Genomic DNA, 26,435 nt, shown 5'->3' on the forward strand with positions numbered 1-26,435 from the left:
AAAGTCACACTATAGCACGTCGTCCGAAAAGTGGTCAAAAAGTCATACTATAGCATGTTGTCCAAAATGTGTCCAAAAAGTCATACTATAGCATGTCGTCCAAAAAGTGGTCAAAAAGTCATACTATAGCACGTCGTCTGAAAAGTGGTCAAAAAGTCATACTATAGCATGTTGTCCAAAATGTGTCCAAAAAGTCATACTATAGCATGTCGTCCGAAAAGTGGTCAAAAAGTCATACTATAGCATGTCGTCCAAAAAGTGGTCAAAAAGTCATACTATAGCATGTCGTCCGAAAAGTGGTCAAAAAGTCATACTATAGCATGTTGTCCAAAATGTGGTCAAAAAGTCATACTATAGCATGTCGTCCAAAAAGTGGTCAAAAAGTCATACTATAAGTGGTCAAAAAGTCATACTATAGCATGTCGTCCAAAAAGTCGTCAAAAAGTTATACTATAGCACTTCATCTAAAATATGATGAAAGAGTCACACTATAGCATGTCATCCAAAAAGTGGTTAAAAAGTCATAATATAGCATGTCGTCCAAAAAGTTGTCAAAAAGTCATACTATAGCATGTCGTCCAAAAAGTGGAAAGTCATCATATAGCAATTTATTTTCATATTGTGAACGACATACTTTCGTCTGACTTTTTATGAATTTTTGGAATATGACCGACACCATACTACCAGAATAATACGTTGTCATCAGTTTCTTATGATTTGCTAAACTTCAATGAAGAAGCTGTACTAAAGACGAACCCAAAATAGCAGGCAGATTTCCAAATGTTCAAGGCATGCTCAAGAACAAAAGCAACATCTGCATTTTACTGAAACGTACGTTGCTGTCAGTTTTAATTGGAGGATACCTTATTACGAACTTCAGAAACATTTCTTAAATGATAAAAAAGAATGCCCGCAAGGCTGAACGTTTCCGCCAAACTTTCTCGTATTGCTGTGCATAGTCTGGGCGTGAAGGGAGCAGTTGCAAATTTGCAAACAGCAGAACGCGGTGAGGAATAGAGCAGTGCAGGTGAGGAGAGGGGAGATAAAAAAAAAAAAAAAAAAGCTGACAACGTTAATATGGAACCAAAAGGAGGGTGCAACCTGGCAGTCACTCAAATCCTGCACCTGCACCTTTATAAAACAAGCTCTCCGGTGTGCTTCTCCGGCTCCCTCTCTCTCTGACTCTCTCTTTTTGCTTCCCTTCATTTCTCTCTCTTTCTCCCTCCTTCTCCCTTTCCTTTCCGTGTGCTGTGGCTTGGGGCGGTGTCATTTTCGGCATGTTTTCTCTACACCGTGCATACACCGTGCACTCTCTGTGTGTGTTAATTGCGGCCATCCTTCGGGAAGGGAGAACGATGAGGAGGAACCTGTTTGAGTGCAGCCGTGCCAGGTTCTGCGGTACGACTCAGCGTGGAGCTGCAGACACCTGGTCCGCCTGAAGGGCAAGAGGAAGGTAGACTTGCCTTTTCTCTTCTCCCTTCTTCTGCCCTCCCCTCGCTTTCTATTCGACCTCTCTCTCTCTCTCTCTCTTTCTTCCGCTCACTCACTTTCACACGTACTCGCTCTGTCTCCGCTCTCCTCGAGCTCGGAGAAAACAGCTGCTGTACAGCCGGCGCACTGGGCGTCGCACCTTTACGAAGCCCAACCTGTGCCATCAATCATGGCACACTACTTACCGCAGTTTGTATGGATGCAAGTGTGCTACAAAGGGAGAAACTTAAAGCTTTGTGGGTCAATGACTTTGAAACAATTCATCCAGAAGGCCTGGGGCCACCATGCCGGCTGAAAATGCTTCGTAAATTACAACAATACATCATTCGCCATTCCTCAGTAACTCCTGATCCAAAGTTACGCACTCTGGAGCAGCCACCGCCCTCTGAGCCGATGGGCCAGATTGTTGGTTTCACTTAAAGGACAATTCTGGTTTATTAGTCAAGTTGTCTCGGTGGTGTTAAACTTTACTTACTTTGGTTGAGCAAAAAGTTAAAGTGAGTTCACCTAAAATGCAAGTAATAATCCCTCTGCATCCTCAGAGCTCAGGAATTACAGAAATAGTGGTTTGCTTTGTTGCCGAGAGTTACATAAGCAGATTAATGCTGTGTTTGTTTTTGCTTTTGAAGGGGTTATCAGCCAAAACATTTGTTGTACTTCTGGATAAAAAAAAAAATTGTCTTGTTTTTATTTTGTTTTTGTTTAACAAATTAAACAAATGAGACATAATGTGTTGCTGGTAGGTGAATTTTGTTACATCTGAACAGAGCCAGGTACCTGGGCAGAGATATGTATTTGTACATGTATATCTCCCTAACAAACATTCACCAGAACCCCCAAAAACATAAGCGGAATTGTTTCCCAGAAAATATTTGCAGAGCGTTTTTCTGGGAATGTGGATGAAACGTCCCCTAACAAACATTTGCAGAATGATTCCCGGGGAATGTTCCACGGAGCGTTCCGCAACGGACTGTCAAACTATTCTTTAGCAAGGTGAGCACAATTTTTATCGTAACTAAAGTTAACAACGGTAAATTTGCAAACAGAAAATCCAAGTTGCAATTAACTTGAATTAAACTTGAAGCAGATAACAGCAAATACGGATGACTGTTGATTGGTGGTTGATCAGTTTTACCTTCTTATATTCTCTTGATGCAAAACAGTATTTCAGTGTAGTATACACACACACACACACACACACACACACGGAGATTTATAGTTGATGTTACATCTGTAAAATAATCTTATCTAACATCAGGCTGATAATTGGACTGGATACAACTGGATTGTGATCTGTGCCTGTCACCACAGTGTGGTGCTCCTTGGCCTTTCCGCTCAACTTTGACATTCACCGTCAGCTTTGTGGCCATATGTGCACATGGTGGTTGAGTGATGAAAAAGTTGCCCGTTTTCATATTCAAGTCTGACATATTGAAAAATGGAAAGATGCTCGTGGAGCGCTTGTGGGCAAAGACAGTGACATACGGACACAGTTTCTCTCTCCCTCTCTCATACACATGCGCACACAACTCTTGGTCAGCAGCACAGATGAGTTCTGGGAAAACAAGCAGCTGCAGGAGGAGGAAAGGACCATAAGGCTGGACGGCTTGCCAAATTTCATCATCTATTATGGATTGCCTGAGATGCACACTCTACTGCAACCAGGGGCATGTCTCAGATTCACATGCAATCATAAATCTGCGTGTACGTATGTACTTTCACATGCAAACCTTTAGATTTACCGTGGTGCTGCATTTCAAACCCCTAAACCCTTTGCAAACTGAAGTTGCGGTACTACACTGACAACATAATGTGCGACAGGATGTCACCTCATTTATAATAATCTCCTAAGTAAAGTTCTAGTCTTGGAGTTTACGAGCAAAGCCAATCTAATTTCTGTCACCAGAACAAGTGATTGGCAAATGACTCCAATTCTACACAGGGCCTTGAAGTGAAAATGAATCATTTCATTCAGCAAATGCAACACAGAATACATGTCCAGAAACACAACTATAACTAAAGGACCACTTCACGCAAAGAAATAGAACAAACACCCACAATTGTGATCGTGCCAGATGTTAGGAAACCAAGACAATTTGGCGACGAGTGTGCGACTCGTGGATAAAGTTGTTGCACTTCTACAGTGACAACAAGCCAAATGAGAAAATACATGAGAAAAAAGATAGGTGGGAACTGTTGACTGAGAAGACCAGAGTCGAGAGAAGACCGTTATCACTATGGATGGGGTACTTATAATGCTCTCCTGCAAACGTTATAATCACTGACAGACGCTAACTTCTGCTAATATGTAACTCAAAGCCTGTTTTACTAATCTTCACATCACAGTTACTTTTATCTGTTCTAATATTTCTGTTATGCTGTTTGTGCTACTGCAACTCAGCTCGTCTTACTGCTAACTTTCAATTTGTCCACATCGTCTGTTGCATTGGTTATTGTTGCTATGTACCAATCAGTGAAAGGAATTTGATTACTTTAAGCCGTGAATTGTATTGCATTAAATATGCTGGAGTTTATGATTAACTGCTTTATAGTTAATGTGTCTGATTCTCCTGCTGGATGTCAGGTGTATTGCTGTGTCAATTCACTGGATGGTCCGTACAATGGTAGCCGAATGGCAACATAATGTCTGGTGCCCAGTCCTCATGCAGAAGATGCTGGCGAGATAGTGTATTATCTTCGTACCTAACGTGCCACATGACACCCACATGGCAGCCGGAGCCCATGCAGTCCACATGTAGTCGATTCTATGGAACAGATATGATCAAACTCGGTATCTAATATGGTTTTGTACTGTACTGATCTCTGTCTATAGTTGCTCTGTGGGATGGAGTCAGATCCTAAACACAAAAACAATCAATTTAATATATATATCTGTTTTAAAAATAAGTAGTGTATCAAATAAATGAGTTAAATCAAAATTCGCTCCCTGTACAGTTGTCATGAACAGGGAAATTAGCTACAGAGACCCAAACCGGGTTTTTTTGTTTGCAGTGACTGAAAGGACTCGATACCAAACGTTAATCACTTTTAATTTTCTAAATCGTCCAGAACAAGTGGTCGCTTTTTGATTTAGAACTGATTTAAAGCATCTTATCTGCACATTTGTACGGCATCGACCCTTTGACTCGTACTGACGTTTTCTAAAACACTGATATATATATATATATATATATATATATATATATATATATAGTTCTTTCTTCCCCATTGTAAGCAAGTCAGGAAAGATTGCTGGCAATTTTTTTAATGGTATAAAGTTTTATTTGCTTGGCTCTTCGACATTTGAGTCAGTTGTACGTTGAGGTGTGTAGTAGATTCCTTGTGTGTCTCAACAACGCACTTGCTCATACTGTGGTTACATTTTATCAAGTGGTCTTGGCATTCTTGGGCCCATCTTCAGGAAGGGAAATGGGAGAACTTATTGTTGAGCATGTTTGTGTATATTTTCAGAGGGAACACTTTGGCAGGCACCATTACCGCCCAGCAGTAAATTGCCTTGTAAATTACAGTGCCGGGGTAATAAAGCCAGATTTGTATATCACCGGGAGTGGAGACTGTGTCTGTCTTGTAAATTTAATTAAACAGCAGGTGCAAAATCAGGTCATATGGCTTTGATGTGCCCCATGTGAGAATGACAACCAGACAAAGATTCTAATACGAGCAGCATTTACATATTTTTGCATGTGGCGGGCGGCTTGTACGGAGGTAGGGGGAGCCTCGCCTATCACCTTGTACTGTATTACATTTCTCCCAAATTAAAGAGGATTTAAATTAGCTGTCACCTTCAATTTTAATAGATCTACAGCAAAATAAATGGTTAAGCTCTTCAAAAAACAGTCTCTTGTTTGTTTAGAGTGCTCATAAACGCTGCCATTATCAACAAGCGGTGAAGACTGAAACACTTTCAGACTAATTGGCTCTTATTGCCTGTCTACTGTACATTGCACAACATCAGCACTAACCTGTTAGGATGCAATTAAAGTACTTCTCAAGAACTTGAGTTATAAAAAAAAAAAAAAAAAAAAATCTGTGGTGATTTTCTAGCCAACTAGAATTGTGTTTTAATATAGATCTCCTTCAGCTTGATGTGCACTGAAGCCAAAAATCATCCTCTTAGGACTGTGCTTGACCCGTGACACTGTCAACGTGGCATCTGGGCTCTAGAGGGCCCTTCCCCTTTACATCGCTTTGAGCTCTCTGCCAGAGAGCCTACGAACATGTCAGCGGCATCAGTTGACCTGTCTGCAACACCTTTGCGTGTTCCCTTTCCGTTTTTTGTGTGTGTTGTTGTTTGGAGGAAGTGGTTGATAATTACCACCTAGGATGTAGCCATCTGTGCCGCCCTTTCACGGCCTGTTAAGCTCGCTTTTCAGAAAGTTTACTGTTGACAGAGGGCACGCGAGAGGAGCGAACGCCAGAGCGTGTTAAAAAGACTGCACACTCAAGCAATATTAAAAGCAGCGCTAAGGAGCTGATTTACAGGCAGACGGTGGAGAAGGAAGCAAAGGAGGAGGTGCTAAAGTGGGGAGGGGGTACGAGGAGGAATTGTCAAAGGGTGGGTACTCTTATTATTAAACTTGCATCGAGAATAGTAATCCTGGAAATTTACATGAAGTGAGCATTTAAATGGAGTCAAGTTCACAATCCCTTCCTTGCTTTCGTCCCAGCGTGCACACTTTCCCTCTTGTTCCAGCTCTGTAAGTTTTCATCAGACCCGTCCATCACTCACAGCTGCCTATTGTCATCAGCCATGAGGGACACCTGTGTTTCCCCAATAAGGCAGCAGTTATCATCAAGCTGTCGGATATCTGTCACTGTGGCAGGTTCTATGTGGAAACCTTCGCTGTCAAAACCTGTCAAATTTCACTGAGTCTTTAATGAGAAAAAGCCAAGTTGAAACCACAGGCACAGACGTACGTACGTGTGCGAGCGTGCGTGCGCGTGCGTGTGTGTGCGTGTGCGTGTGTGTGTGAGTGAGTGCTGGCTGAGGGAACAGGTGCATGGCTGGAAGCTGTGGTGGTGGTAACAGCAGTAGGGGCTCAGTAGAGTACGTCATCTCTAATAGCTGGCGATACCAGTCCCACTAATCAAACACACATCAACTGCCAGTGAGTAAAAGACACATGACTGACATTACATAAGGAGCAGTGGGCTGGAAATTGATCCAACTCCATTTCACAAACTTAATGTTCAAATCACAGATGATTTTTTTTTTTTTTTCTTGTAGCCTCAGGCGTTTAAAAAAAAAAAAAAAAATCCTTTCTGAACTGAAAAAAAGTTTCTTGCTCAACCAAATGTGAACAGCTCTCCTTACACCTGTCCTAATCAGCTCGAGTCTGTTTGTATTTAACAAACATTCATTTTCAAACAGAATCCCTAAGGTTTTTCTCCTCACTGTTCTCGGGCACGTCATCATGACAGAAAACGGAGTTTGTTAAACTCCCCTGCGGCCCTCAGCGAACCGTCCTCCTCGCCCGGCAGGCCCTTCGGAGGCCAGGTGAGGAGGATCAGGTGAATGACCCCAGGGCAAACATTTTTCCCAGATAAAGATCGAGAGAACGGAGGGAGGGCGGGGAACGAGACGGGGGGGAAAGCAGTTGTAGAGGAAGAAATGGAACGAGGTAGATGAGTTTAGGCACAAGTCCCAAGTGTGGCAAGCAGAACTGAAGGTAAACGGAGAGGAGGTGTTGGTGACACATGAAGAGTGGCAGAAAGAGAGATGGCGGTGTGCAATCCAAACTGTCATTGGCACTGACAGTTGGCTTCATGCAGGAGTTTCTTGCGTAAATCAACAAAAGAGTAGCAGGATAGTATTTAACAATCTGCCATACAGGATTAGTCCTGGCAAAGTTTAAATAGTGTTTACTGAAAAAAAGTTACCTTTTTACATTTTCATTTCAGATTGAAATGAATTCATTTTTGAAAACCCACTTGTACCGCTTGTTTTTACAGGAATCGTTCAACTTTTTGGGAGTCGAGTTCATTGTATTTCCGAGTTTGAAGACAATATCGATACCTCACATGTCAGCAGCCAATTAGCTCAGCAAAAGGACAGCAAGCTCGGATCTGTCCAAGGGTTTGTTTAGTGCACACAAAATTCTACAAGTAGAAACAAGTTGCGGGTTTAAAGGGAGCAACAACAGTGACTTTCTAGAGTTTATGGTTGCTTGGCGATCTCGCCGTGATGACTAGAATCCCAGAAGACACTGTGGGCTTTTTTGTGTGCAAATTACATAAATGAGAAATAACGTGCTGACGAGTGAGCCGGTACGCTTTAAAAGTTCTGATCAGAGTGAGGCTAGCCGTTTCCCATTTCCAGCCTCTGTGCTAAGCTATGGTGACCGTCTCCTGGCTGTACCCACAGACATTCTCGTCTAACTCTCGGCAAGAAAGCCAATGTGTTTGCCAAAATGCCACGTTATTCCTTTCATCTGATCATATTTTGAATCATTCCAGATGTCCAGTATGTACTTTACCCGACTGCTACTCGCTGGAACTGAACTTTTTCTCATCACAGTTGAGGGAACTGATTTCTAGAATATCAACAAATAAAATGTACAAAATGTTTTGTCGATCTGACAGGCCAGAGTCCATCTTGCTAAACCACGGGAAGCTAATGAGAGCTAATAGGTGCCATAGGCTTTAGGGACAATGAGCAGCACAACTCCATGCTGGGATAAAATACATCAGAGGCGGGACTCTGTCATCTTATGTCAATCTCTGGCTGATGTACAATGGCCCCTGGTCACAATTAGAGTCCTGTATGCTGTGTGCAAGTATAAGTGAATGCACATGCCTAATATTAACCCTTCACCCCCATTGAGAGCTGCTAGGGAGCTCTTCAGTCTTAATGTCAACATGTATTTACTCCATTCTTTCCTCAGTGGGAGGGAGGGAGGGGGGGGGATCGCTGCCCGTCAGCGTGACATGTCAGCGTGACATGTTACGACTGGGCAAGGAGCCTCGACAGTAAGCATCAAAGCTCAGTGGGACAGAAAATCATATATAGTTGTATAGCACACTGAAGAGTTTCCTTTCCACAGTGACACGTTGCAAAAAAACCAAAACAAATGAAATGTTGAACCACATGAATGTGAATGAATCCCAGATCTAGTCAACCCGAATTGATTTGAACATTTGTGGCAGCCTTGTGCAGAAAATATAAGAATAGATCTACATTTATGTAAAGTTGCCGTGTACAATTATTGACAAACAAGATGTGCTGTTTTTTTCTTTTACAGCACTCTAGTTCCCTCTTCTGGTAAGCAGATTTACTATTAACATAACTGTATAATATTACTTTGAACGCTACAATGGAGTTCTAATGTTGTACGTAGTACACATGTGACTTCACCTTAATGCTTCGTGCTTGGATGTGTCTCACTACGCAACATGACTCACACGAGCCATTAGTTTACACTCGATGATGACGACAACAGTTACAGTATAGCTAACTTCATGAACGTGTTTTTTTTTTTTTTAAGGCAGAATACTGCCTGACTTCCAGGAAATAAGGCTTTTTTTTTTTTTTGTCTCTGTCAATAACGTCTCATGAACTATAGATCAGTGGTTCCCTATCTCTCCACAAGAGGTCACGAGCTCAATGTCAGGGGTCATGTGATAATTCCAAGGGTAGGAATAAAATTTACACAAATAAAAATCGTTACAAATCCTGAATAGTTTTTATCCTGCGGGACTAAAAAAATATGGATAAATAAAACAATCCAATGGGGGAAAAGTCCTGTTGACGGATGTGCTCGCAGTTCAAAGACCTGAAATGTTGATTCATGGGTTGGCAGTCACTGGACTAAACATATTCTTAGCACGCTTACTTCGTCCCCGCTCTGAACATTTAACCGTTTCCAGGTATTTTACACAAAAGTTATATTCACTTAAAAAAAAAAAAAAAAGCCTATATAACTTTATAACTAAAATTTCCGATACTTCCGTGCAGTGATGTTTTAGTATAAAGAGTGAAAGGTTAAGCGTTTGTAGATTGCTTTGCAAGTACCGGGCATCAGAGGAGAGGATGCTGATGGGGAGCAGGAGGGCGACTTGGCAGCAGGGTGTTGGAAGGTAAAGCCAGAGCAGACCAGTCCGATGGGCCTGCAGCCAGCACACGTGTGATGGCAGAATGTTGCGTCTGTACAGAGCAGGTGCAAAGGCCTCGTCTCTTCTCCTCATATCCATTCCTCCTCTCAACGCTGGAGCTTGGCTTTCCGTCTCCGGTTTCTCCGAGGTTCAGCTCTTTTGTCTTCCAGGTGAGCCATTCTCTCCCCCCCCCCCCCGTCTTCCTGTCCATCTCCATCCCCGCGCCTCCCGGCTGGCAACGCTCTCCCTGCATCATACTTCATTTGCTCCAGATAACACATCAGCTTCAGCACCCATCCACAAACCCTGTCGCCATGGTGCCCACAGATGGCAACTTCCTGTGGTCCTGCCCGGTGATTGGTGGAGAGACTTCCAAACAGAGAACAGCTGGTGAGGGATGATATATCACCAAGCGTTTGCACTTTCATTTTCAGGGTTGTCTTGTTAATGCTCCCAATCCAGCATCTGGCAGGAAATAGACACAAAGGCAGAGCGAGGGGGAGAACAACCTGTTCTTTGGCAGACCTTAACAAAAGGCTGACACATGTCTGATGAGCACAAAGAGCTGCAGCGGAACAGACAGAGCTGCCGTGAATATGAAGGAAAGATGCCTGATGCAAGTTAAACAAAGGCTAGATGAGAGGATGTGAATATTTCTTTCAAAAGGTCACTGTTAAAAAAGGATAAAAAAAAATAAAACAGCATTCAAAATGTCACTTTATGATTCAAGTTATTAATCTGTCCATATAGGAAGACCAGAACAGTTTCAAAAAAGATAGTTTTAGGATTGGTGACAAAATCTATTTTCATTTTAGATTTTATGATGGCACGTTGTTTGCTCGACTCTTGTTTGGTCATATTTAGTCATCTTAATAGCATAAATGCAAGACAATTATTATAACTTTATTCTTCACGGCTAATCTTTTTCCAATTTAAAATGTATGATTTCTGTTTTCAACTGATTTGATAGTCTTTTACTACTGGATGTCTCCCCGTCACAAGGACAGATACAGGAGATCATTCCTGCCGACCGCAATAAGTCTGTACAATAACTCACCTCTGGCAAAATCCATCACACAACAATAACACTGTTGTCTGTGTTTCTTGGTTGTTTGTATATAATATATATATAATATATACTGTACTGTATATACTGTGCATTTTATATTTTATATTTTTTTACTGATATTTTATTGCTTTTTATTTTTATTATTATCTTATTGCTTCCTGTATGCTGCTGTAGCGGAAAAAAATAATTCCCCTTGGGGATTAATAAAGTAACTATCTACCGACCTACCGTTGATGAAAATGAGCAATATTAACTTTGAACACCAGATGGAGCCATTTCACATCTTGGAGGTACGTTAAGAGATGCAGAATTGTACTCGAAATTTTGGTGTGAATAAAATAAGAAAACAGAATCACAAAAAACAACAACCTTTAATACCTGGTGTCACAGTGTTAGTGGAGCTGTAGATATACCGAGATGCCAAGTCTAAAGTTGTACAGAACTGATTCAAATAAGCCATTTCACAATGCTGATATCTCCGTTATCACCCAGGTCAGTTCACATTCAATTACTGACATAGTTTACCAACTCTAAACACAGAAGCCTTTTGTCCAGACAGCAATTGCTCTGATGATAATCCACTAACCGAAGTGACTGATAACTGTTGTTAATGGTAATTAATTGACCAATCAGGCATGAAGAATCCCTCTCTTTAAACGGATAATACAAATACAGAAAATATGATGTAACACGGGTGTAAAAAAAAAAAGAAAGAAAAAGAAAATCTACAAAAAAGTAGCAGACACATGAAGCCCACCGACTGAAATGTAGGAAGGCTGACCAACATTGTATATCATATGGCTGAACAACCGAACGTAATTTTTAAACAAAGGAAGAGAGAGAGAGAGAAAAAAGAAAACTGGATGACGAGTTTGTCAATGCTACCATTCCAAAGATCTTTAGAAGCTACAATATTGTAATAGTTAACATGTACAAGTCAGAAAAGTTCATGCAGCTTCATCCATTGACACAACAAGTTATAAAATATAAATTGCTGCTTGTAACCAAACTTGATCTTAGGATAGTTGCAAAGAAGATTTTGGAAAATAAAACTACACCTGGCTTAAAAGCCAAATATTAGAACTCAAATCATTGTATTCCCCCCGACACCTGTGTAAAGTGGTTCTACTCATAGGCCTTCATGTCCAGCTCTGAAAAACAAGCAATGAGAAGTTGAAGTGATTGTAGTGTTTGCTGTTTGGCCCTTTTGTTTGTTGCATAATATATTAACTACCTGTTCAGCGGTGCCAGTAAACATAATTAAAGACAAATGCACTGTAGTAAAAAAAATAAATGTGGCCATAATTTGTTGGTTTGTGCCTGCTGAGGACTTTTTGTGTTCAAATGAATATTTTTTTTTTTTTTTTTCTAAGCTGGTAATATCCAACCCCCGACCAATCAAAATTGTGGAAACGCTTGAACAAACTACAGTTGCAATCATATGTATTGACTTTTCTATTGAGTTGACATTGATTTTTAGCTGCTAAACTCCTCCATTAAACACAGCAGGCACCATTACCACACACGTCACAGATCATATCAAGAAGTAAAACAATGAAACCCATATACAGTGCAGCGCTTACGCAAAGAAGCATTAGAATATTTTCCACCCTGTAAAAACTGTTAATACGTTACAAATACATGGTCAAAATGCACATACGTTAGACAGCTCAGTTTCCTTATCCCTTCCAGGAAATCTGCTTGGCACGATTGTCATAAAAACAACGAAAGCTTCGGGGATTCAACTATTTGTAGGGACGGAACTACACTTCAGAAGGTAGAAAATCAAACCGGCTTTGATATCAAACTATCATGCTCATACAGTCGGTGAGGTCGGTGAACGCAACACAAGCTACAGGTAAAATTTAAGGCTACTAATAATGGTTAGTATACTGAATATCAGAGCTGAATTTGTGAAGGAGTTATCGATGATGGCTACTGTTTAGCTTAGATTAGCTACTCCTGTTAACCACTGAACACCTTTTCTTTTTTTTGGTAACTGGAGCCACATGTCTAATGAGATGCTACATGAACCCTGGTGGACCGTATCAGAAGGGAAGGGATAAAGTAAATGGCTTTTTTTTTTTTTTTTTTTTTTTTTTAAACATTGGAATGGCTACGCGTGGTAGCAAAACTTAAATCTGTTTATTCTGACATGATGACAGGTTGATAAGACAGACCTCACACAGGTAAACGTTTAGAAATAATATGTTTTACCTTGTTTATTTTTTACTGACTGAACAAGGAAGGACTGGTTTTGTGAAAATGTAAAAAAAAAAAAAAGGAGCTTCAGATTCTCCGGGAACCCAAAGACATTAACGAATGAAAAATGGCCAAACTCTGTCCTGCAAACCGTTACAAATAGGTAAAAGACAAATAAATAACAGCCACAAATGATGACAATAAAACGGATCTTTTCTGAATAATTCCCTGATTAAATTAAAGCCATGATATGCACTTGTATTTTAACATTCTGCAGCTCTCACTACATGACCCTTCTCATGACGTACAGTTAATTATGACCAATTGAAAACCTAAGAATGGTAATGTACAAACTTGCATAGATAAAGTGATATAGTAGAGAGCAGCTCACTGTTTATGTGCCCAAAAGTGGAACATTCTTTTATATTTACGCTATAAGCTTTTTTTTTTTTTCTACCGTCCCTGCAAGGAATAGCTGCTTGTTGTTGGAGGTGTAACTACCAACCTTACAAAACATCGACACTCGGAACACTAACATATGCAAGTTTGCAATTTTGGGTCAGCAGGTATTTTGTTAGGTCTCAAAAAGTGGCAGATCTGATTTGAGCCCTTAAGCTTCAGATCCTTCATGTTGATGGTTGGACGGATGTTGATCAGCTCTCCTGCTCGAAGAGGCTTAGAAAATACAGGCCCTAGATCACAGAGAACATCATTGTAGGACTTCTTTTTTTTTTTTTTTACTTTTTTTTTTTTTTGCAGTATGGCTATTAACAGAGCGTTAAATGGACGACATCATAGAATCATCTGGATATAAAGGGCTTCTCTGACTGTCTGTAATGCTTTAAAAATGCCTTTAAACATGCTTTCCCTGGGATTATTTGGATTTGACTTTTTACTTTTTTTTTTTTGTTTTTTTAATGCACAGGGGGGAAATGCCTGATTTTGGCTATTCTCAATTTAAGGCTATTAATTTCTATTTGGCTGAACCACCACCTAGGGACTGAGAATTACAGGAGTGACATCTCTTTTGGTGAAGTATTAAAATGCTTCCACAACATGTGGATACAAAGTCCTTTGATGGACTTCAAATGACTGATTAAACTTAAAGGGGACCACCACCGTATCTGTAAATAATCAGCAAATCAATATCCATGGAGGCGTTTCAAAGAAAATCCATTCGAGGCAGTACCAAAATGAGGAACAAAATAATATTCTGGTATAAAACATGAGCTCATAGTTAACCAAACGAGTCACCGTTGTCATTTTGCCCCAAAAAAAACAACAATAAAAAGATTAAAGTGGCAATCCCCTTTAATACGTCTGCCTAACAGTTGGAAAACACTCAAAAGTACAACACATAGACACTACTCTGAGCACAGTTCTATTGAAAGCGCAAGATTATAAAACATTGACATCATCAAGAGGACGTGCTGTACATCGAGTCGAGAGTGACAGTAGCCTCACATCTCTACCTCAGTCGCGAACATGACAAGAGAAGTCATGTTCTGTGTGCAAATCGAGTGAGCACCAAACATGCGTGGCGTAACTCTCTTATGCTACTGACTGAATCTGTAGAGCTACATCGAGTGTGGTGGTGTGTGTGTGTGTGTGTGGGACGGGACGGGGACGGGGCGGGGGGGAAGCTTTTGTTGCGTATACGACAAACCAACAAAACAGAGCGGTAAAGTAAAAGTTCCTTCTCGGGTGGCTCCTGCATGACGTTGTCCATAGAAGAGGGAAAAAAAGCATTTCTTAGCGCTTTTTTTTTTTTTTTTTTTCCTCCTTTGCTTGTAATGACCCGCCAAAAACACGACCGTCACCCACAGCCGGAAGTGCCGCACTCATCCGAAACGTCCCCAAACCAACCATGTCTTACAAACACGGACGCGGGGGTCCCTCGGCAAGTCTGACCTCCACTGACCTTTGACCCCGCACCTCTCCTCAGACCAACCAGTACAGTCGCTGTTCTGCCACGCCTCCCCCCCCACCCACCCACCCCCCATGCAGAGCAATGGATCCTAAAGCGGGCTGGGGCTGGTAGAGGCTCAGCCCCCCCCCAAAAAAATGAAGCTCTCGAAGCTGGTGGGAGGAAAAGAATGTAAAGGGGTGAAAAGGACATTAAAAAGATGGCCCATCCGTGAAGCGGCTCTCCGCTCCAACTCTGGCGGCGGGTTTAGGTTGGCAACGGGTCGTCGTCGCCTTTGCTGCACTTGCACTTGCAGCAGAGGACGATGGGAGTGGCCAAAAGGAGGAAGGGGGAGGCGACGAGCAGGAGCAGGCCGAAGCCAGCGAAGATCCCCACAACCTGCGGGGGGGGGGGTTACAGAACCGGAAAATAATAAACACTTCAAATGTAGAACAAGCAGTTACGCGTTAGGTGTAGTGATGTTACATTTTAGGCAGACTACTTAACACAGAATCATCCTGTAGAGCACAGCAAAAAAACAACAACCAAAAAACACACACAAAAGAACTCTTTTTACATTGTAAGTTACCAAATTAGTTATTCTTTAATATTGTACCTATTGGGAGGCAGGGTAAACAGCACACATTTGACTGTTAGGTCCAAATCTAACAGTCACATTTGTGCTGTTTCCCACCCAAGGCGTGGCCTTAAATTCTTCCAACACATTGCAATAATACAAGTTGGCCAGCAGATGCCACCCAATGCCTTAAAACAACAAACGGCACAGTTGGTTTGAAACAGGCTTCAGAGAACTTGGTTTTCCTCCAGCACATAAACAAGGTTTTCTTTTTCTGACTCCCTCTCAAGGCAGCAACATGACGTCACAATAATTTGGCAGATACAGCATCCCTTTGTCAATTTGGGAGAAAACGAAAGTGTACCGAAAATACGGGAGGAGACGGACAAACAGTCGAGATGAAACACAACGCAGATCAAAAAGATTGTGAAACACCTTCTGGAAACTACAGGGAGTGGGAAAAAAAAAAGTTGTACTGCACTGTGCAATATAAAAAGAACTGAATACTTTTTATTTGACATCTGGCAAATATCCTATGTATTATTTGCCTTCTCAAACAAGGTACTTTTTTTTTTTTTCCGTTAAATAGTGAAACTGCTCCAAGCAAAGTCCCACATCTTCACATCACACAATCGTACAATTCTCAAATCAAGTGTCAAAAGGATGGTTACATTACAGCAGCACCACTCTGTGGTAAAGTTACATAACTTGATCGTAAATGCATTTGTGATTTGGGAAATGAACGCAGGACGTTTTAAATACCAACACACCCTCACTGTCTTTAAAAACACGTGGTGCTTTGCAAAACAAACTGGAAAGATTTTCCTATTATTTCCATGCACTCATTTTAGCATGGCAGGCGACTTGATTCACCACAAGGGGGCGGCAGACACCAGCAAATTCCAAGCCATCAAAATGGAATATATAACAAGCAGTCACATGCAACAGTGACTTATAATAGCACAGTAATTTTCCTCTTGTTTTCAGGGCAACGAGACGTGTTTTGGGGGGAAAAATCAGTTTCAAGCAGATTTTTGCTTGTTATAAAAAAAAAAGATAACTACAAAAAAAAAAAGCAGTGCTACATTACACATTGTTATTTTTACATTTATCAAACAGGCTGTTCTGCAAAGGGCCGCACAGTTTGTGATGCGCCATTTGGTCTTTTTAAACACGTCCTGACTGTGCTTTCTTGTTCAGGGTAAAACCTTCCTTCTGATAAGTGTGAATCTGGTGGAAACATAGACCCCGATGTCATCACATAAGGATGGGGGGGGGGGGGGGCATGTTCTTTGCAGGATAGGTTTGCCCTGGTACATCTTGTATTTATGAGGACGTGAGAGGGAGGCTTTTTACATGAAAAAGAGCACAAAAAAAAGGGGGGGGGGTGAAGTGAGGAGAGCATGGAAGGCACAAAAACACACAGAGCAGTGAAGCTATAGCTGGCTTCCACCAGCTGAACTCAACTCATATGACTCAACCTGCCCACGAGGCAACAGATGTCAAAGTGTGTGCTAATGCTAACAAAACAACTGACATAATAAATATGATACAACAAACGGACGTGCCACCCCATGTTACCTTAAAGTAACAAAGGACCTCGGGTGTCTAAGCCTTTCTTTTTCAAGTGAAGGTGTACGCAACAGCCCCAGTTGACAACATCAGGACACTGACCCGGAGACGACACTTGTCTCTGAAGCCGTCCTTCTCCTATTGCGCCGTCAAGATAACACTAGCCCGTCACTTAAATGCAAGTGTGAGCCAAAAGAGAGAAAAGGGGGGGGGTGGGGGGGGAGGCAGAGGCAGAAGCAGCGAGCACGTGCACGGCCACATGCAGCAGCATGGCTAAGAAAGGGGAGGGGAGGAGGGGAGGGGGGGGGGGTGCCGAGGGCGACACGCAGTTGGGAAGGTGGGCGTTCTCACCTGTGTTCTGTGCCAGATAACAGACGCCCTGGAGTGGCCCAGTTTGTTTCGACAGGGGCCTTTGTCATAGTGGATCAGGAGAAAGTCATCCTGGCACACACACACACACACACACACACACACACACACACACACACACACACACACACACACACACACACACACACACACACACACACACACACACACACACACACACACACACACAAATTTGACCATTAGCAGTCTGAAAGACACGGCCGGCGGTTCTGAGAAAATTGTTTTATGGACGACCTGCGTGGTCCGTTGGTCTGTGCCGCTCACACAATTAAGATTATATAAGGCGGCGCGGCGCATAAGTCGGCCTGATCCAAATTCAGCTGAGGCTGCCATTTTCATCTGTCTCGTGATGAATTTTAAACGAAAGAAAATAAATCTTATTCCTTCCTTATCAAATCCCGAGGTTAAGCTACACTTTCCTGATAATGAAAGATATTTCTGTCGCACGGAGACAAAATGATGTCCAAAATGATCACACTGCGAACGCACTATTGTAATGTTAAACCGGAGAGATTTTCAGAGTTGGAATAAATGTGTGAATCCCTGTCTTTTTTTTTTTTTTTTTTTGCAGTGAATATCAAGGGGAAAGAAATAATAACATCTAACTCACATCCAAGGACTCCAGGCAGTACCAGCAGAAGGCATGTTTGCAGTTCTTGCACATCATCTGTGCACAGCCCTCGTCCCTCTCGATGTAAACTTTACATTTAGGACAGCGCTTGATTGGTGCATCGTCCTCTTCGTTCTTATAGAAAGAGCTGGGAAGAAGTAGAGAGACATGATTTAGGTAGTTTTTTTTAATTTTATTTTTTCAGATTCCAGATGACATAAATCCAAAATCATTTAATGTTTTTTTTTTTTTTTTTTTTTGGGGGGGGGGGGCAGAACAAGACAGTGCATAGCAGGAGTTCAGGAGCCAATAATTGTTTTAAAACTAATTCACTAAATGGCCTTGAACTCCCTCCCAGCCTTTTCCCTCCCGTTGGTGTCACTTTGTGTGTATCCACTTTTTCCTATTTCTTTCTTCAAAGTGCCACTTTTCACTGAAGTGAGCAGGAATCCGTCATTCTGGGCATCATCCTAAAGACGGCAAACAAGCCCGTTGATTTTCAGAACAGTTATCCACGAACTGATCATCCCGAGTCTTTAAGCGGAGTCCAGCACATTCTGAACACCTCCACCGCTCCTTTCAGCTGCTCTGAATTTACTGAAGAGGGAAGAAGAGAGATTTTTTTTTTTTTTTTCTCTGCATGTAGACCATTACTTGTGTTTGTCTGTTGTAAATTAAGAAAAGGCTCCAGTGGTTGGTAGACTGTTGACAAATACATCTGTCTGGGGAGAAAAACAAAAACCTGACAGGCGGAGAGAGTGTGAACTTTTAGCACAAGTATAGCCTTTTCGATCAGATATAGAAGAGGAGGAATTCAAAGGAGGAAGTTTGACATTGTGCCAGTCATCTACCTCAAAGTACTGACAAACAAACAGGGTGCAAAGCATATTCAGAATCAAGCTTTCAGAGACATCCTCACAGTGAAGGAGCGTAGTTCAAGCACCAAGGCTTTTCACAACGAACGGACCTTTTAATCCTCTGAAAATCCTGTATGGCCTCTGAGCAAGGCCCTGAACCTGTGCAGGTAGAAGACGGCTCCGCGGAGCTAATGACATGTCCGGAGTAAGAGGATATCATAAAGAAATGGGTCAACTGCGTACGTCTCCGAGCGGCCCTCTCCGACCCTCACTGGCAGATCCTGTGTCCTTGAAATGAATAATGAACCCGTCTCAGCCTGCTTTACTGCAGTTTAGTTTCAGCAGATTGGTTCATATCTACTTATTAATATGTGCATGACCCCTGGCTGATGCTCAGATGGCTGCAAAAGGACCCACTGAAGGCATCCTGCCGCGTCACCTCTATGTCAGATGAGCTGACGTGGAGGCTGCTACGACTACAGTTGCGGTAAAATTGAGGGAGCAAACCTGTTGGGAGCTAAATAATCTGGATATTTTGCTGACAAAATGCATTTTTAACTGAAGATGCAAATACCTAGGAAGACTTTCAATAATATTTGTGTAATAGTTAAAAAAAAATACACATTTTAAGTTAGCTAATAATCACTTCTACAATATTTAATAACTATAATCACATGTTTATTTTAAGAACAAAATTGAAAATGTCAAAAATAAAGTCAAAACATTGAGTGTTTTCAGTATTAGTGCTAGGCTTATAAAATGTTGACTTTCTTCTCAAAATAGTATTTCAGTTTTAGCCTCTGTTGTTTCCTCCAGTGACCCTAATAGTCCTTTTTTAAATACAAGCTTTGCACCACAGACTGTATATGAAAGTGGATGTGGCTTCATGGTGTGAAAAATGAGGCCTATGTCAGTGTCTTAAACTGCAATACCACCCAGGACCACTCGGGGTTTGCCCCAAAAAGGGTACGTCTCCATAGACTATCGACTCTCGTGAAATATTAAGTCAATACAGTTTTCCCACAAGTCCCTCCTTATTAGTTTTCTGGCAGTCCGTCTGAAAATAATCCCAACATTAATTACATACTAGCCCTCAAAAGGCAGCATTTATGGGTTTGATTTGATTGACGGGCCTGCGGTGCCATCAGGTTTCCGCTATCGGTGGCCAAGCATAGTGTCCTCGGTTTCCAATTGGATTAAGTCCGATTTAAAGTTTGTTCCAACGGGTGACGTCACTGCTGCTTGCTGCTTGGTTTGCACCTAATCATTCTTTCTTCATCCATTCATTATCTGACAAATATTTTCTTGATCATAAATTGGCAACAGACTGAATGAGAATTTCACACAGAGCTATGAATACAAATAAAAAAGCAGTACCTGTTTTCTCCGGGTAGGAAGGAGGTAATGGGCAGGTTGTTCTCCTGGCAGGCCTGCCCGGGATGCCAGTTGGCCTTGCAGGCCGAGCAGAACTCGAGGGCACATACAGCACACTGGACCAGCTGGGGCAGAGCTGGAGAATCTGCTTCCTTTAGTTGGCACACGGCCTGGCAGGTGGAGGAAGGGCACCACGTCCGGCACGGGTCCAGCAGCACCTCTGATGGCACAGAAGAAGTGTCAGGTCATGGACAAGTGTTTTGTTTTTTAATATTTATTCATAGATTTCATTTTTTTTTTTTTTTTAAAGGGTCAGTTCAGCTGAAGCTACAGTTTTCATTGGGACAGTTATCTGGGTAGCATTTCATTTTTCAAATGTTTTCCAAAAATGTTTAATGTTCTGAGTTTCAGAGGTTGATATCTCAAAATCCTACTGCAGTAAATGAATACAACCTGCAGGGCGAGTTTTACGCGCAGCGACAATCAACTTACATCTAACATGGAAGTAACTTTGCAAACTGGTAAAAGGGCTTTACATATTTTATATATATTGTCTCCAAGGATCGCAGTTGTATCTGTGGACGCTGGAGCAAACCCTTTTAAATATTTGTTAGAACTTTTTAAGGTGGTAAAGAGACAAGTTATTTATTTAGTTACTTTTTTGCCACCACATAGCGTGATGCACTTGCCTTTGTATCTTTGTGTCCTGTCCTTCCTTCCCCTCGCTTCTCTGCCAAGAACCATGAGCACACATTCCACATGCACAACTTGGCTCAGCCTGAGAAATATGGAACGGTTACAGCAACTGTTCTGCGTGACTGGACTGGGACATTGATGAGACGGCTGACTGCCCTTATTCAGGCGGAATCAACAGCTCTCTCTGACGATTTTTTTTTATTAATTAACAGGACCTCCCCCCTGTGCTCACAAATATATGTTTGTCTTTACGTTCATGCGTTTGTTCCTGCGAGTGGGATCTGAATGTTGTGCCTCCGTGTAGGTGGAGAACCTGCAGGGTGAGTACCATCAAAGAGTAATGGCACAGCTCGGTTACTGCTGTCGCTGGTAGCACTGAAACTCTAATATTACCGATTAGCATGTCCACACTTAACAGCATGGCGCAAAGCGACACAGACCTGCCATTATCTGTCCAGCACTGAGATCCATCCTATTTATCAGCAGGTTAACATCTATTACGGACAGTATAAACTGCAGACATAAAACAGGTAGCACAACACCGAGGGAAGAGAAGAAGGATTTTACGAAACTATCTTGCAATTACAAGAGACCCACTTCCATTAGAGTCTGGAGTCGAACCGATAACCAGGCCGTAAATGCCGTCGGATCCAAAACTCAGACCAATTTGTGTTTAGTTTGTGCGTGACGAAATGCATGCGAAGACACCAGAGAACTTGACAACATCTGTCCGTGTTGAAGTTTAAAATGTATTGACCAAACAAGGATTTCTCAAATCTTTACTATTAGCTGTCCACAGATACCCCGTGGTGTAATTCAAATGAAAAAAAAAAAAAAAAGATCCACAGGGGGTGAATGACCAACAGCAGATAGAGCAAGCAGCAGCTCAGCTACACATGCGACAGGCGATTGTCGTCATCCTTCTGTGTGTCACTGTAAAATACAGCATCTGCGGACGACGGGAGGGGCCACGGTGTCCACGACTGACAGTAATTGCCCACGCATCATCCACTTAGGAACTCAGGAGCTCTCTGTAACATATTACGGCTGCTTCAAGCGTTGACTCACCCCTTTCAAACTGGAGCTTCTTGTATCTCTGCATCATATCCGTGGCCACCATGCACTCAATCTTCAGCGAGAGAGGAGAAGAGAGGTGGGAGGGAAAGAAGCAGGTCATTGTGCATATTTATAGACAGGAGCTGCGAGAAGCAATTATACATTCACAATGTGAACTCCACTTCCAGAACAATGTCAAAATCTAATTTCTACAAGATCAGAACTTGGCCACTTGCTTACCAATAAGGCCCTGAATCTCTGTAAAAAACAAAGTATTCCAACATCAGATGTAGTCAGGTTACATACACAGTGAATGTTCTCATTTCATGGGGCAATGAAATGAGCATTCAGGCTTTGTACAAGATGAGTCAATTACAAGGTGAAGGCACTGCTGACAGAATAGAGAGGGATGAGGAAGGCTTTGCCTGATTGGCAGGAGTAGCTCGGGTTACATTAAGGCCCAGTGATACCAATTGATTAGAAACATAATGCCGTGGTGTGCTGAACCATGCTGTGCCTATGGGACTCCAAGTGAAAGTGAGTGAACCCATCGACTAAACAGCCTGGACGAGGAGGAGCGCTCTGCCCTCTGACTGACTACTGCTGCTTTCAATGTGTATTTTTATGTGGAGGGAAAAAAAAAAAAAAAAAAAAAGGAAAAGGAACACAGCGTGAAAACAGGACGTGCACGACAGGGGGGAGAAAACAACAACAACAAAAAAAACGTGCCTTAACAGTTCTGCACGTGTTACATCTACGGCTACTGCACTGGACTTCATTAGAAAGGATAATGAGCCTAATGAGCTGCAAGTCACGTTGTAATACTGCCAACCGATCACCCCCTGAAGTGCAAACCAGACATTTCCTTTTATCAATACCTCATTTTCCTGCAAGTGTCCTCTTTTGGGACAGGTGGAGTCCGGACAGCTAATTGCAGTTTCAAGGCCTTCTTTAATCAGGAGCTCCACGTACTGCTTCAGGCACTGAGGAGAGAGACGGACAGAACGAATGAAACACTGACCGATCAACGTGTCCAGTCTGTCAGCTGGACAAGACATCTACAACGGAATAAACAGGCCGCGCACCAGAAAAGTTGGTCAACAAACACTGTTCAGTCTGTTCACTGTATCTGCCTGTTGCCTCACAAAGAGAGGCAGAGGAGTACGTGTTGACAGTATTTGTTAAAAGGCTGAACTAATCAACATTGCCGACAGTCACTTTGCAGCTTCCTGCCGCTCTCATCAACTCCATGTCCAACTGCAACAGTCAACTCGAAGCTTTATACAAATTAAAAAAAAAAAAAAAACACTTTACATGATCTGTCTAGTATCATGCAGCAGGCAGACAAACCTGGGGAGTAGATGGTGAAGGAAGTTGCCATTTAACAGTTAAACAGATGTGAAGAAAATTTGACTCAAATGTGTCATGCGGACAGAAACATGACTCAAAATGAAGGATAATGTTGTTTCAAGTCTGCTGGATAAAGATTTGCTACAACTATATAATGTGGAAATATATATATATACAGAGCCTGCCCATTACTGGATATGTCAGGCTGATACCCATATTGATATATCTACTGAAATGTGGTCATCACACTCCTGTAACAAATATATGTCATGGAAGCAGGGTATTTTAGAGTTTACGATGAACTTCATTGGTCAAAACAAGGAACTTCACTGGCAATGTATTCATAACTTACAAAAGAGGTTGTTGACCTCTGGAATAAACTGTGCAAACCGAACTTTGGTCATTACATCCACCACCCACACAGTGTTCTAGGATGTGGCAGCTATTTTAAGTTGCCATTCCTCGGTATTGTTTCCTCATCTCAGGACTTCATTGGAATCTGACAGCCAGTGGGTGGATTGGAGATTTATGACACATCCTAATGTCATTTTTTATTTCAATGAAGCGAAACTCAGGCGTGGCTTTGTTTGGGTTAAAGTCTACTGGACTATCAGGTTGACGTTGCGACAGACCTTCTCTGAATTTGTAGACTGCATATAACTGGGACTTGTTTTCTTTAACGTACACAGCGTTTTCTTTACACCAGCTTTAACTATTAATGATTCAAATGTATTATTATGCGCGTCGGATGAACTTGTTATGCAGATCATTTATTGCCACTTCATACAGTATTTTGTTGACGGCTGCAGCAGGCTCGTTGACATTTGTGGAGTGTAAAACTCACCAGTGTACAGAAGACACATTGGCACTGTGTAATGGTGGTCATCTGCTCCAGAGGGAACTCTCCAAGGCACAGCTTACATGAGACCAGGGGGTCCACGGCCAGCTCCCACGTGGGACGGTACCGCGCGGTGGTCATCTTCACCGCCACAGAGCTGAAACATCAAGGAAGAGGAGTTGCAGTTAATGAAGCTTAATGCATTCGGATAAAGAGTGAGGCAAAACGAGGATCAAACTGAGACGGCAAACACCGCTGGTGACAGAAGGAATAAGACAAAAGAGAATGTATGTGGCTCAGTTCTGCTCGTGTCTTTTTACATAAAACATCCAGAGACAAAGATGTGCTATATTTGCAATGACACAATCAGCATGATGGCATGAGCACAGACTGAAAATGCATTGCGAGTGTTGTCCAGTGAGGGTGCGCACACACACACACACACAAACAGGCCTGCTGTACGCAGGACGACACCAGCTCTCTGCCTAAATGGCCGTTGTCAGCTGTGTTTGTATTTATTTCAGGCGTCATGCTTTCTGGCATGAAAGAAAACACAGTTGAGAGGCTCCTGAAACTCCCGTAGCTTTGAGCTATCTCGGCTCCCTGTGAAATTTTCACTTGGAATGAAGTAACACTTTCTTGTTATTTTTTTTTCCGCTTCCCTGCACGTCATTCTGTCTCTTATGAGAGTCAGAACGGGTTATTTTAGGCCGTCTCGTCTCAATCTCTCCTTCCCTCTGTAGCTGAGCGCAAAGAGAACCCACTCGGCTGTTTACAGGAAGTAGTCCCACACACACACACACACACACACACACAACGCTGTAAAGCTCTCGCCGTGCTGCCTAGCAACCGGCTGAAGGAGGATTTTGGAGGTGGGGTGTGTGCGCGTGGAGAGGAGGGGGAGAAGCATGGCAGAGGCAAAGAGACAGAAAGAGTTCACAGTTTGTTTTCACTGGTCACACAGACCGCCTCAATGTGCAGCTGCCTGTTTGCGAGGAGACGACAGCGAGTGGGAGGCCAACGGGTTGGAGAGTTCACATGTTCGCTCCGCGGACTCTTGTGTTGTCTGCATGTGCCGCCCAGAGAGGGGAGTGGAGAGGGACAGCGTGTTCCAGTCTCGCAGAGATAAGCACTCACTTCATCAACCTTCTCTGCAACACGTGGACTCTTTTCAGGAGGAGGAAACGTGCAGGCTGTTGAATCCACTTCACGAGGCTCAATGATACATGCGAGGACAATAAAAAATACAAATGAAACGGACACCAACCTGTTAATCTGGCAATTCTCTCGGTGCAGACTTGTGCCTAAACACGGTTTAGTCACAGTGTTTTGATCAATTAATACTGGGCACAATTTCATTTTCCCAACCTAAAACCATTTGTGAACCACTTCGACAGAAAGCGAGACAGCCTCGTCGTACTCCACGTTATTTATAAATTAGTTTGACATGAAGAAACATAATTAAGTGCACAGGCAAACATTTTAAAAACCAATTACCATCGTAAAATGCTTCTCAGAATGTGCAGCTTTAAGTGACAAGATAGAAAATATTTAATTCTGTTATGTTACGTAAACAAGAACTCTAAAACTCCCCAGCGGGGCAGCTGTTACCAGTAAATGATTGTTAAGCCATCTGATGCTTGCCTGGGAAATCACATGTCATTCGATGAAATTAGATTGCATCAGTTATTTCTCCTTCGCATGTCTTCATCGTGTCTGAAGTAGGAGGTGCCGGGGAGGAAAGTGCAAAGTGAGAAGAAGAAGAAGAAGAAGAAGAAAAAAAAAAGCCAGAGAGGACCACAAAAAAGAACAAAGAGATGCACCGCATGTCTGACTCACTCGCATCTCCTGGCGTTTGTCCATCTATCCGCCATCCATCACGCTGACCAGAAAGCACTGAGCGGTGAGGGAGCTCCATTATGCAGCTGCTGAAGTCATTTACAAAAGCTTAAATGACAATTTGTTATCGGGATGGAGGCAGCCAAGAATTTACAAACAAGATCCTCCAGAGAGTGTGTGGGAAGATGTGTGCTTCAGGGGCCTCCTCACAATCATACTGGCCAACGTATAAAAGATCTCGATGAAAACATGATGTACTTCTTTGTGTTCTTGGTTTATAATTCTTTATATTTGAGATCCACATGTGAATTTCACATAAAGTCAGAAGTCGGGAACGGTAGTATTTATTTTTAATTGATTAATTGATTTTAAATGACTGAAGACATTTTGTAACTAATGTTTAAATAGTCTATCTAAAATTGATGTGGATGAAATTTAAAGTTGGAGCACATTTGAAGGGCTATTCTGTGACGAAACTCAACTTTTATGGATCTGT

The 26,435-nt window shown here is 42.2% G+C and overlaps 1 protein-coding gene across 2 annotated transcripts in view; it reads right to left on the reverse strand.

Moving 5' to 3' along the window:
- Positions 1-11,024: 11,024 nt before the first annotated feature.
- The window catches only part of rnf144aa (ring finger protein 144aa), a 30,113-nt gene continuing 14,702 nt past the window's right edge, over positions 11,025-26,435 (reverse strand). The window contains exons 2-9 of one of the 2 annotated variants that reach the window (XM_069719030.1): positions 24,107-24,257; positions 22,791-22,895; positions 22,153-22,170; positions 21,925-21,985; positions 20,164-20,380; positions 17,930-18,077; positions 17,281-17,370; positions 11,025-15,179 (exon numbers count right to left, since the gene is read on the reverse strand). In XM_069719030.1, the coding sequence (XP_069575131.1) occupies positions 15,048-15,179; positions 17,281-17,370; positions 17,930-18,077; positions 20,164-20,380; positions 21,925-21,985; positions 22,153-22,170; positions 22,791-22,895; positions 24,107-24,241 (906 nt within the window). In that variant the 5' untranslated portion in view covers positions 24,242-24,257 and the 3' untranslated portion in view covers positions 11,025-15,047. The remainder of the gene's footprint in view (positions 15,180-17,280; positions 17,371-17,929; positions 18,078-20,163; positions 20,381-21,924; positions 21,986-22,152; positions 22,171-22,790; positions 22,896-24,106; positions 24,258-26,435) is intronic. The other variant, XM_069719031.1, reaches the window with a different exon arrangement.

Source organism: Brachyistius frenatus, unplaced genomic scaffold (genome assembly GCF_029030835.1).
Source record: "Brachyistius frenatus isolate BFR_SWC_R1_liver_20210118 unplaced genomic scaffold, ASM2903083v1 Contig_204, whole genome shotgun sequence".
NCBI lineage: Eukaryota > Metazoa > Chordata > Actinopteri > Embiotocidae > Brachyistius > Brachyistius frenatus.